We start from the raw sequence: 13,517 nt of genomic DNA on the forward strand, positions 1-13,517 counted from the left end.
TTGTTTGCTTTTGGTGCAGTCTGGCCGCTCTGCACAGAGAATATTCTTCTTTTATACTATTTTAACCCTTCATTACAATCAACTCTTTACGTTTGAGTTACGTTGGCAATGCAGTTCGAAGAATTTCCACCACAGTACCGACACGGCTGTGTGCTTTGGTCTTTAATTCATGTTCACAATCTCCATGTAAAAATGATTAAACCAGAGAAATCTAAAGTTTAAATTGAGAAGTGGCATGGTGGAGGTGGTGGCTCCCTCACCTGTCCATCCTGTCTGACAGCGACACCGCCCGGACACCGGGTCACAGCCGTCTGTGTTCACACATTGACACTGCTCTCCACAGTCCAGCCCGTGAGTTCCCTCCTGAACACAGGAAGACATGATTACGCTGTTGAAGCAATACTATTTGCAGAGTCCAATCTTCTCCTGAAAAATAAGTCTGCAATGGTTGAGAACTACTCATCCCACCCTGCCAGCAAAGCTACGTTGGCTCACATCCCCCAGTTGCACAGCCAGTTAGAGAACAATGTCATTGAGTCCTTTTTATTAAGATAGCATAGCATCTTAAATTAGACCAAAGCATGTGACCCATCAAGCACAAAGACAAGAGAATGTCCCTCATCACAATAAGACAAACTATCAGCTAGAGGCACTTAATATAACTCATGAAGCCCATGTTGAAGTGGAAGACAATTCAATTCATTTCCCTAAGTTTATTAAATGTTAAGTAGTTCCACCACACATCACAATAACATCTTGAGGGAGGCGTGTGAGTGTTTTATAATTGGACGTGATCAGACGGGCCACTCACAGGACACGGGTTGTCGCAGTACTCATCCTGCCATCCGGGAGCACAGGTGCAAGTCCCGTTGACTGGGTCGCAGGCCGCCCCGTTGGCACACACACACGTCTGGTTGCAGCCCAGCCCCCAGGTTCCACTGGAGCAGGGGATGGAGCAGTCGACCCCCTGCCATCCTGCACACACACACATGCCATCCACCCACACAGCGACGACACCGTTACCTCTACACACACATGATTGACGCTCTGAATATGATATTAATTCCTCATATTCAAGTGGTAAAAATACAGAAAATTCAAGCCATAAAAATTCTAACTACAGCAGCAGGGCCTCAGCAATCGAGATTGAATGGAATCGAATACTGTCAGTGTATGAGAACGCGGCCTGTCATGTGGTCACCGATGGCCAACAGGGAGAAAGACAGGCTGTTTTTTTTAAATCATGTTTTTGAAGTGAGTACAACCTTTACATTTCAAAGAAGTGATTCAAAACCAATACATTCAGATGAGCTTGTTTCCATAGTATAATGTTTAAATTTTATATATAGTTTTTTAAATTTCTATAAACAAAATTCAATAGCTTTTAAAATTCAAACATTGTGGCAGTAATTTGATTCCATACTTGCCCCACAAACACTGCCTCAACTTTATTGCACTGGTCTCCCGTAGCTCGGTAGCTTTGAGGGCAACATATAAATAAGGGTTATAAAAGGCTGACCACGACTCCCAAAGTCCCTTCGTTCTGTCTCAGATGTGCCTCCACTTTAATTACCACTGTTCTCAAGAAAACTCTGTGGCACATGAATATTTGACCGTAATCACTCTGAGCGGGATTATCAAGAACAGGCATGATCAAAATAGCCTCTGCGGCCTCTAATTAGTGAGGCTTCTAATAACGAGCCGACGGAGATAAATCTGTTGTTTTTCTAGTTACACATTGTTTACCAACAGAGTTTATTTTCACAGTTAATTCATCAATAGATAAGCGACCCACAATATTAAGGGGCTTTAATATTGTATTTTTGCTCTCCGTTTGTTCAAATTTGGACAGACACAGGGTCTTGAGCATCAGTTCCTATTCATGGTAGTCCTCTCCACGCTGGAAGGAATATGTCCTGGTGTTAGGGCTGCTCCATTATGGGAAAAATCATATAATCACGATTATTTTGGTGAATATTCAAATCAGAATTATTATAACGATTATATTTGAGTTTGAAAACATGCTGTATTTGTTCAGCATGTCTCTGCCGAAAAAAACGTTGCCTAAAAAATTACAGAAAAAGGCCACAAAGAATAATATACAGATATGTAGCCAATTGTTCTGCCCTTCCTATAAAACATGGAAAAACAAAAAAAACAAAACAAAAAAAAAAACGATTATGTTAATCTTGTGATCGTTCGACGCTGAAATCGCGATCAAAATTTGATAAATCGCCCAGCTCCACCTGGTGTTACCTACCTACTCACCCACACACACAAGCAACGGCACATGAACCAAATTATGCAATTTACAATCCATGCTTATCATGCTCTTGTTCATGTTTTTTGTGAATCAGTTGTTTCTGGATGTGATATGAATCTCTGACTTTTGATGCAAGCACAGATGAAGAAGATTACGTTTCAGGTGTTTACACGCCAAAGTACATTGGATGATGATCAAGCTATCTGGGAGTCTGGATCTCATTGTGCTCTTGTTGGGGGAGGGGGGGACACCAGGACATCAGGGTTAGCACTCTGACTCTGTCCACTTTGTCATGGGATCTTTAGTGACCACAGGGAATGGTTCTCCTCCGAAAGACCATTGCTCAGACAGACAGTCTCCATCCTTGGCCATAGTGGATATAACATAGGCCATTGAGAAAAATGACCCCCTACTGGCCCTCCAACCCCTATACCAGCACCAATTGGTCTCCAACCAAGACCCCCAAAGTACCAGCCCTGCTTGGCATTCAAACCAACCGTGCTAGCCAGAAAGCATCAGTACCTTCTCTGCAAAAACAGAAGCCATCAACGTGGGAGCAGGAGATATGGTTGTGGCATGAACAAGAGGAGCTGCAGTTTGTCCCATACCAGCCTGGAGCACACCTGAGTGAGCAGTCTTCTCCCTGTTAAAAGAAAGAAAGAAAGAAAGAAAGAAAGAAAGAAAGAAAGAAAGAAAGAAAGAAAGAAAGAAAGAAAGAAAGAAAGAAAGAAAGAAAGAAAGAAAGAAAGAGAGAGGTCAAAGATGCAATGGAAAAGAAGACCCACCTGTACAGTACAATATGGATGTAAATGTATTTGTATTAAATGACTCCCAATGAGGAGGAGCTAAACATTGTCTCCTCAACGTCATATTCAAAACGTAATTCCTCTGAAAAGGGTGATTAGATCAACTTTATCTAAAGCCTGCATTAAGGCCTAATGGTTTAGTGCAGAGATCTTCTACAGGGGGTCCATGGAGGTACTGCAGGGGGGTCGTGAAAGTTTTGGTTGACATTTTTTTATATTCTGTCTATATATTTTTATATATAGACATTTTTTTATTTTCCCCCCCGCAATTTTTTCCACAAATTGAAATATCTTTAAATACACATTAACATTATTCCAACACACTAGCCGCGTTTACATGGACACCTTTGATCCGATTTCTAATCGTAACAGATCTATTCCTATCATGCGATCCGAATGTACTATGGCATTTACAAAAGTGGTAAGCGTACGTTCGTATGTCACTCGCGCACACCTGACACATCTGGACTGGCTGGGACATTTTTATGTATTTGATTTTAGTGAAAGCCCAGCAGGAGAGAGCTTTTCTCTGCCTGCTCCTTCAATTAAGAAGAAGGACAGCACAGCGATGTCAGTTTCTCGTCCGGTCTTTCTATCTACCCCTTCCTCCGCCGCAAACAATACGTATTTGGATGAGAGTGCACAGCCAAGACTGTTGGGAGAGAGAGAGTGCTGTTATGCAAGGGATAATGTACAGAACGCCAGTCATTATGCTTATGAAAATAAGCGATCAGCAGAGAAATAGTCCACCAAAGACGTTGACGACGCTTAGCAACCGGACACGCTGGGGTTGATAAGTTACCGGACTACGTGCAGAGTGCCAAGAAAGAAACTAACAAACATCAGTAATTTCCGTTTCCACATTTATGTTTTAAAAATGTCCATTTGAAAAGCTTTATGCATGATTACATGCAATTGACAGACATTGGTGATCTTGGCAGGTATCAGTTTATTATGTTATGTTTATGAATGGCAGTGGCATGGCCACCCTACTCACTGTACCTTGCACAGGTTTAAAATAAAAACAAGTGTTTTTGAGTGCATAACGGGATTTGTGGATTTAAACACTGAAACATAAATTAAATGGGCTTTTATTGTGCCCGTTCAATGGCCTACATGAGCAGGGATTGCAGCTGCAATGGGGGGGGGGGGGGGGTTTACACTCAAGCTGTGCTCTCAATAATATAGCCTGGACGGGGTCCTTCTGACAAATAATAACTTCTACACTGCAGCCAGCGGGCTCTGCACCTGCACTGATGAAGACTCCACACCAACGTCGGGAAGGGCCTACATCTGGTGAGGTCATTTATACTGCTGACTCTGCTGCTGCTACTATGGCCAATGCAGTGCGAGTGAATGAGTGAGAGAGTACGTGACAAAGTGATTGAGTGATTGAGTGAATAAATTACTCACCCTCAATGAGTAAGAGGGTGAGTGACTCTATAGATCTGACTCTATCACTCTATCAGTACAAGGACGAAATTTTGACCAATTATATTGGTAACAGATGTATAATTGAAGCCAGGAGAGACAGTTACGATGGTCTGACCAACCAGACCGGTATTTGCCTTCAAGACTTGAACATACAGCATATATGGGGGGCATGATTGGCTTGATTGACAGGTTGGCCCATGGACTACATCTGTGTCAGAAAATAAACTAGTGTTAATTGAACACTAGTTCAATTAACACTAGTTAACATTTTGTAATGAAACTCTTTATTTTAAAAGTCAGGCAGCCAAAAACTGGATTTCCAGGGGGCATGAGGGATCCCTCGTGGATTACACGCCCTCCATGAACTACACAGGGACTTCAAATGAACTTCAAATTAAGTGCATATGAACTGCACCCACCATGTAGCCCGGTGCGCACACGCAGGCGCCGGTGATGCCGTCGCAGTCGGCTCCGTTGTCACAGTCACAGAGCTCCCTGCAGTCCTCTCCATAGTAACCTGAGGGGCAGGTCTCGTTGCAGGAGAACCCTGCCCAGCCCGCAGTGCAGCCACACTCTCCAGACAGGGGGTGACAGCTGGCAGAGAGGGAGGAATAGAGGACCTTTTTGTATTATTATTATTCCTACCCGGATGTAGGATGTCGCATTTGTTTTGTTCTGCATTTGGGAAAAGATAAGTAGAAATATAACTGCAAGCAGTGATTAACGGGGTCCGGGCAAAATTAAAAGTCAAGGACACACTAATGGAAGATATATAAATATGACAAATAATTATGAAGGAAAGATGTGGATGAAGATGTTTCACTTAATGTAATACTTTGCCTCGGCTTTCAGGTGAGCTGCAAAGCAATCACCGAATGTCATGTTCAGCATGCTATCATCGGGATTCGAACTCTCAACGTAAGGATCACCAGTACAAGGCATTATACTGTTGAGCCACTGACATTCCTGAACTGCATGAAGCCTCATACACATCGTGAAAATGTCTATTGATAAGCGCAGAACACCAAGAAAACTCCAAGCACACATTTCACAAGAGAATTAAGGGCTTTCTTAAAAGATCTGAAAATTGGCATTGTTAATGGTATCCACCTAATGATGCCGTATGGTACTTATACAATAACAAAATGGTCAAATAGGCAAAATGGGTTGAGACTGTGGATGTTTGGCTTTTCTATGAAATTGTGGAAAAGTTAAAAAATTTAGAGCAGAAGACCAGGATGAAAAAGATGCATCTGATTTTAGAGATTAATATGATGAAAGAATTTTGAGTCCAGATCAATCTGGTAAGGAGAAATAACGCTAGTTCATAATTTTTTTAAATAGCGCCACCTTAGGGTGCAGTACCACAAATTGGGTTTATTGGTAGTGGGGGAGTATTGGTATCCACCTAATAATAGTTGTATGTTTTTTTACACAATAACAAATGGTCATATAAGAAAAATGGGCTAAATGCTCCAACTTTATTGGCCAATATTTCTCAAATGGAACTAAATAAAACAAATTCTGTTCGACGATTTTTGTGAGGCTTGGTCTAAAGATTTTATGCAGCGATTTTGGTGAATTTTTGATTATTTTTGTAGCCTGTGAATCTTTTTATCATGTTTAGCTTTAACATGAAATTGTGGGAAAAGTAAAGAAAATATATAAATGCATCTGATTCTAGAGGATTAATATTCTGAAAGAATTTTGAGTCCAGGTCAATCTGGTGAGGAGAAATAAACCTAATTCAAGATTTTTTACAATAGCGGCACCTTTTGGTGCAGTACCACAAATGTGGGTTCATGGGTAGTGAGAGTTATTGGTAACTCTACCTGAAAATGTCAAGAGTTTTCGACTGACGGTATAGGCTGCAGTACGACTTTTACAGAATTTGAGAAAAAAACAAACGTTTCCAAACTGGGGGTCGCGACCCCCTGGGGGGTCGCGGAGCACCGTCAGGGGGGTCGCGGAGAGATGGGCCAGTTTGCATATAAAAAAAAAAAAATTAAAAAAATATACGAATAATTATATGAAACATTATATTAAAATACTGGCGTCAGAATAGGCTTTTAATGCACAGCCACTTTGCAGAGAGAAATCCACCTTTGAAAAGAACCCCCTGTAACCCCACCCTTTGATTCTATATTTGTCGGTTTGTCCCGCCATCGAACGTCAGTCTGATAATCGGCCGGCAGTGATTAATTCAGTGATTCAGTTTTCCTCAGCGACGACCATAATTCTATCTCGTTGATAATTTTTTTATTGTTTTATAATAAAACTTAAGCCAAAAGGCTATATTTGCATATTTACATGGCTGTCTCTGAAGATTTATATTACATAGTAATAATAACATTATTAAAAATAACAATAATAATAATGGTGATGATTACTACTGCATAATAATAATGATAATAATAATAATAACAATAATAATAATAATGATTTTGAACATTATTATTATGCATAGTAACATTAATGCACTAAGTTGGGGGGGGGGGGTGCTGTCGCGCGGGGCGGGGGGTCGCGAAAACAGTCCCAAGTCCAAAAGGGGGTCCCCTGAAAAAAAGTTTGGGAACCACTGCGTTACAGAAACAATAGGAGACCAAGCAGCTTCGCTGCTCGGACCCCTAAGAAGATCGCTACTTGTGCCTCTTGTGTCCAAAAAACACCTTATTTTCTCCCTGTTAAGGTGAGTACAATGCTGTACAATGGCTAATATCCAATCATTTACTATTGGTTAACAGAGCATGGCCAGGGCACTTAAACTGAAAAAAATATGGAAACTAATTTAATCACACTGGACATGTGGTAATAGTATTTCTTGTAGCTGTCCATATATTTATACAAAAAAACGTATATTGAAGTAAAATATAGAATATCCTATGCAGAATAGAACAGGGCCCCGTTTCCCGAAAGCGTCGTTAGCCTAAGTGGATCGTGAAGTGCGTCGAAAGGGCATCGTAGAGTTTTCACCGCGTTTCCCGAAAGCATCGTGGGGAACGAACGTCTTGAAAACGCTCGTAGCTAACGAGTACTCCAGGGGTACTCGTAGGACGCTAAGAGCATCGTCAGCTATAGCCTCAGTGGCGACACCATCGGACATTCCGTCTATTGGATGCGTTTTATTAACCCTAACCCTTTATGTTCTTAGTTTGGTAATTAATAAAGATTATGAATTAATTTATTAACAAAGATGTTAAAATGGCCAAAATAAAACGGGACAGTCCAGAAAATGTTTGCGCAGGCAGGGCACTCAAAATGTGTGAGAGAAAGTGGGGGGATTTTTGCAGACTGACATAGGCTACTCATAAAACGTAGCATAAAATAATGTAAAAAATAAAATAAAATTAAAAAAAATAAAATAAATTAAAAATAAAGAAATAGAATAAATTATAAAAACCAAGCAAAGGAGCAGGCAAAAGGCTGGGATATGGTGGGGATTGGTCACGTTGACGGGAATGTTTAGTGACATGTGGGAGGGTGGAGGGGGTTAAAAAAAAGTCTCAATCACTCTTCGACGCGCATGAAAACCAGCCGCGTAGTTATGAGGGAGGCCGTCCTCACACCGATCTTCCTCGTCGTCATCGTCCTCAGCGTCCTCCGGTTCAAGCAATGCCACCCCAGCCTTAGCTGCAATGTTGTGCAACATAGCCGTCACACATATCACGGCGCATGACTTGGCCGGCGAAAACTGGAGCCCTCCGCCTGACCTGGGAAGGCATCTAAAGCGCAACTTCCACGTCCCGATCGTGCGCTCAACGATGCACCGGGCCAGACGGTGGGCTTCGTTGTATTCCTCATCAATACATACCTTACCCTATTTCCGGAGGGGCTTTTATAGCCAATCAAATTATCAATCAAGGAAACCCTTATGCGGAATCAGATTAAGTCGGCTCTCTTTGCTGCGCAAAGCATGTTTCAGAAATCAGCCCATTAAGATAAATGTAGTTGTCACACAAGCTATTTTAAATTTTTTGTCATATGGAATTATTTCAGGGGGGAAAATGCCGTGAAACGCACAGTGCAGGATTAGGACTGATATATGTCGGTTTCAGCCTAATCAATTGTGTTTTAATGTCTTTAGCATTCATATAATTGCAGTCTATTTTTTTCGTAGGCTACTCTGCTGTTGTCCTTGATGGGGATATATTTTAACCCTTTTTAACACAATTTTCCTGCGACATTCCTGCGTCTCCCCCTCCTACGGAGCCCATTTCAGCACCGTGTCAGTAGACAGTTACAATCCTACGACGTCGTGAGTGCAGCGAATGCGCGTTCACGTTAAGAGGAGTTTCGGGAAACGCTCCAAAGAAATTATCGATGGATCGCAAGATCCATCGGGAGAATGATCGTACGAGCGAAGATCCATCGTTATCGGGAAACGGGGCCCAGATCCTCTATCTTTAAATACAACAAAACAACAAAAGGGTCACGGTGCTCCACAAGCAAACAATGAAAGGAAGGAAATAAAAGTCACAGTGCTGCTGTGTTAGGAGCAACAGCGGTATAACATGATCACATTAGTGAGCAGTAAATAAGAGAGAGCTGTTCCCGCTGTGGCTGCTGAAGGTGCAGTTCTCAGAAAGTTACCTGACGGTGTTGGAAGGGTGGCAGGGGCAGTACTTGTCACAGATGAGGCCGTAGTGGCCCACTGGACAGAAGCGGTCGCCGCAGCTGGTTCCCTTGAAGCCATCTTCGCAAAGGCAGGCGCCGCTGATGTGGTAGCACCTGGCACCGTTCTGGCAGTCGCACTTATGGGCGCACTGGGGCCCGTAGGAGCCCAGGGGACACTCCTCCTGACACCTGAGACGGTAGGATAGAGGGTCATTAGAGGTCACCGGAGGGTATTCAAGGTGGGGCGAGGTGTGGTTCAGGCAAGGGCATAGGTTTGGTCTGAGCTTTGGTGGGGAAAGTACCCCCCCCCCCCCCCCCCAAAAAAAATGATTATGCAGAAAAACATTTAGTATAGCACCATTCCAATTGTACACATCTGCTTGGTAAGCAAAGACAAGGATTCCGTCCACTTATTAAATACACACAACCTCAGGATGGCTGAGAAATTCCACAACACCAAATGCATTTTAGAGTAGAAGACACGCCCACTTTTGGCGGTTGAAACGCGATCCGTGCCGCACCTTTGCGAAGTGAACCGATCCGCACCCTCCGGTGGAAACGCGCCATAAGCGAACAGAGCCGCACTGTACCGCAACAAACAGTAGCGCACCGCTCGGTGGAAACGAGGCATACGACTGAGCGGGTTAGTTGGTTCTCGTAGCCTAGACTTGAGGGGATAACCCCTCCCTCCGGGCTGTTCCACAGCCAGGGCTCCTGCTTTTTGGTTCATAGTGCAGCCAGGGCTCCAGCCTATTCGTGAATAGACAGGCGGGATCCAGATCCCTTAGGTAGTCACACCCACTATCCCATTGAACCCCATGTTATCACCGGCCGCCAACACCTTCGGGGAAATGAATGGGAGTCAATGGAGGCTGAGGGAGGAACGTCCATAGGGTGTGCTAATGTCCCTTTAACCAGGGAAACAAACATTACATATACAAAGGTATGGCGACACATTAGTGCCATAATTCACTAATGTGATAAAAGATGCATTCGGGCGTATTATATTATTCCACACGCGTAGATATTAACTGCGAGCGCGCAAATGATCTCTTGCGCGCGCAAATTACCTCAGCGCGCGCAAAACAGCCTCTCGCTCGCGCAAATTACCTCAGCGCGCGCAAAACCTCTCGCGAAAGATGTTTTTACGCTCTCGCTCGAATTTAATTTTGGCACTATGTGGGAGGGAACCAAGGCAGGGCGGGCTTTCCTATGATTGGCCGTTTCTGAAGCGCGATATTTGATTGACAGCCCTCCTCAGCCCTCCTCTCATTCAATTCTGAATTGTACAGTAAATGGCTGAAACGATAGTTACTTATTGTAACTCTAGATTCTATGAGTATAGGCGCAGCCTTTAAAGGCTATCGCTATTGGGTTATCCCTAGGCGTGAGACGTAGCACTGAAAAATTTGTAATCCCCGACCACCAACAGCGTGGGCCTCAATTACGTCCGCGTGCGGCGTGCCTCAACGACGTCCGCATTTCGCAGATATAGTCGGGCGCCGGCGGACGTTCTGCTCCCAATAATCAGCTTTTCTTCAGCTATTTAAAGGACAATGAGGCCGACACTTAAAAGGCTGCGCCTATGCTCATAGAATCTGGAGTTACAAATACTGTTTCAGCCATTTACTGTACAATTCAGAATTGAATGTGAGGAGGGCTGTCAATCAAATATCGCGCTACAGAAACGGCCAATCATAGGAAAGCCCGCCCTGCCTTGGTTCCCTCCCCCATAGTGCCAAAATTAAATTCGAGCGAGAGCGTAAAAACATCTTTCGCGAGAGGTTTTGCGCGCGCTGAGGTAATTTGCGCGAGCGAGAGGCTGTTTTGCGCGCGCTGAGGTAATTTGCGCGCGCAAGAGATCATTTGCGCGCTCGCAGTTAATATCTACGCGTGTGGAATAATATAATACGCCCGAATGCATCTTTTATCACATTAGTGAATTATGGCACTAATGTGTCGCCATACAAAGGCATTAAGGGAATTAATTCACTACAGTCGTCTGGGCAATCTGCATTTTTTATTCTCAACAATGTTAAGGAGGATCTTCCCCCCTCTCCTCACTGGAGAAGCGCCCATATATATATATATAAATTTAAAATAAAGTTTGTTTAGACCTGAACCTGTGGACCGAGAAAGAGGCGGTAGGACTATAATAATAGTGTAAAGTGAGGTTGAAAATATGTTTTAATAAAGTCACATAGTTTAAGACGTAAAGAAATGGTGAATGGCTTAAATCAATTGAAAAGATTTGAATTAAACAAATTGCGAAAGAGATATAGTTTGAATCCATTTGATATAAAATATATATCAACTATAGAATAGTTCATCTATCATATTTCCAACCCGATTAATAATTTTAGTGACAGTGAAACAAGACAAAAATTATGAAAGGAGTAGGGTCCTAAAATTTGTAGAGAATAATAAAAAAAGACAGAAAAAAAGAAAGAATAAAGCCTTAGAATAATTTAATCTATTGCTGTTTGAAGACACATGATTACATTACTGTGGCTTGCTTTTCAACCGCACTAAATAGCCTTAATTTCTACTTTGCACTTAACTTGAGTTTTTCTCTTCGGTATATATTCGGTTTTTGTATGACTAACACAACCATAAAAAAACACGAATCTTTTTCTGGCTCTGTGGGCTACTTTGAGGTCCCTAGGCTGGACATTATAGCGGGAAGCACTTTGAATTCTAAATAGCGGTCTCGCAATACACAGTACATCTTTATGAATGATGATGAGCCCAATGCATAGCCAAGACGGGGAGGTTGTGAACACATGAAATGGGTGAAAGCAACAAAGTGAACTTCATTCTCTTCACGTCTTTGTTGAGACCATTCAGAAATAGACAAATTGTTCAATTAAAATGGCTCCTTGTGAGAATCTGTCACACTTAAAGAGTGCTCACTTCCTCTGGCCCTTATCTTGGCTTATTCCATTAAAATGTGTAAGTGTGAGAGAAATTACCCGGTCTAGAAATTATTCCATTTAAGCTAATCACCTGTCTGAGAACCTAAATAAATGAAGGTAATTTGAGTCAATTTAAAATAATGACACAGGGAAAGAAAGATATAGAGAGAGAAAGATGGAAACTAGGAGCCGAAGGGAGTAAACACCAAAAAGAGGCTGAAAGGTATTGCCTCCCAATGCAGACAATGTGTGCAATAGAGGTGGTCAATTTTTGTGAAAAAAATACAGAAATCAATAGTGGTGCGACGAGATCTCGTGCCACGAGATCTCGCGAGATTAAACTCGACGATATTGCCCGTCGCGTTACAAATCGGTCTCGCGAGATTTGTGATTTATCCAAACTTCTATTTGTCGCCTGTGGGGGCAGTAATGCGCCTTTGCTACATCTAGCCTGCCAGAACCTAAATAAGGAGAAGGAAAAGAAGATGAGGAGAAGGAGGGGAAGCAGGGGAAGCATCGAAAGCAGCCATAAGCTGTGTTCGAAATCGTTCCCTATCACGGATATAGTGTACTATTTAGGGTGCTCGCCATTTTGTAGTGGTGTTCGAATTCTCAGTGGTTAATTTCATGCACTATATAGTGCACTTAAAATACCCAAAATTTGAGTGTACATACGATGTAGCCTACATTTTACTCCCGTATACCACAATGCCATGCGGTCGTGTTTTTCCGGAGGAGAAGAAGAGGCTGAATAACCGCGAAAACGAATACCTTTAATCAAAGTACATTTTGGGTACTTTGATTTGGTTTTGCACATAATATTGTTTGCAATTGAAAAAAAGAGAATTTATTTTAATTAAACTTTTATAAATTTTAGTTTTAGTTTCAATTTCATGCATGTAAAGAGTTATAATAAAACATTTAAAAATACATGCGCCACTTTAAATAAAATAAAAGGTTAAATAAAAGTCTGTTGGTCCAGTCATATAATTTGTCATTGTGGTTTTCTTAAAATCTCGTCTCGTCTCGCTCTCGTGAACCCAATATCGTGTCTCGTCTCGTCTCGTGAGCTGAGTGTATCGTCACACCCCTAGAAATCAACATTAAGGAATTGTTTCACAATTTGCTCTTGAAGAAAGGGCCCACTGGATCACTGAGTGGAGACATTTCCAAAATCGTATCTGGACCTCTTTATAATCCTTTATAGCAGAACCCCAATCTGGTATCAAGCAACACGTACCTTTCTCCAAGGTAGCCCGCCGTGCACTGGCACTGACCGCTGATGTGGTCACAGAGGCCACCGTGGCGGCACGTGCACTCCTGTGAACAGTTGACTCCATAGGATCCGAAGGGACACGGCTGGGCACACACTGAGCCCTGAACGCAACACAGTGACCCGTTAGACGTACAAATGAACAAACACTATGAGCCCTGAACGCAACACAGTGACCCGTCATAGACGTACAAATGAACAAACACTATGAG

The 13,517-nt window shown here is 42.5% G+C and overlaps 1 protein-coding gene across 1 annotated transcript in view; it reads right to left on the reverse strand.

The window, feature by feature from the left end:
• Positions 1–13,517, reverse strand: part of LOC130403226 (multiple epidermal growth factor-like domains protein 11) — a 65,262-nt gene that overhangs the window by 19,605 nt on the left and 32,140 nt on the right. The window contains exons 8-13 of the mRNA XM_056607475.1: positions 13,273–13,409; positions 9,094–9,306; positions 4,923–5,097; positions 2,786–2,906; positions 812–975; positions 261–363 (exon numbers count right to left, since the gene is read on the reverse strand). Coding sequence (XP_056463450.1) covers positions 261–363; positions 812–975; positions 2,786–2,906; positions 4,923–5,097; positions 9,094–9,306; positions 13,273–13,409 — 913 coding nt within the window. The remainder of the gene's footprint in view (positions 1–260; positions 364–811; positions 976–2,785; positions 2,907–4,922; positions 5,098–9,093; positions 9,307–13,272; positions 13,410–13,517) is intronic.

This window comes from Gadus chalcogrammus, chromosome 14 (assembly GCF_026213295.1).
Source record: "Gadus chalcogrammus isolate NIFS_2021 chromosome 14, NIFS_Gcha_1.0, whole genome shotgun sequence".
In the NCBI taxonomy this organism is placed as follows: Eukaryota; Metazoa; Chordata; class Actinopteri; order Gadiformes; family Gadidae; genus Gadus; species Gadus chalcogrammus.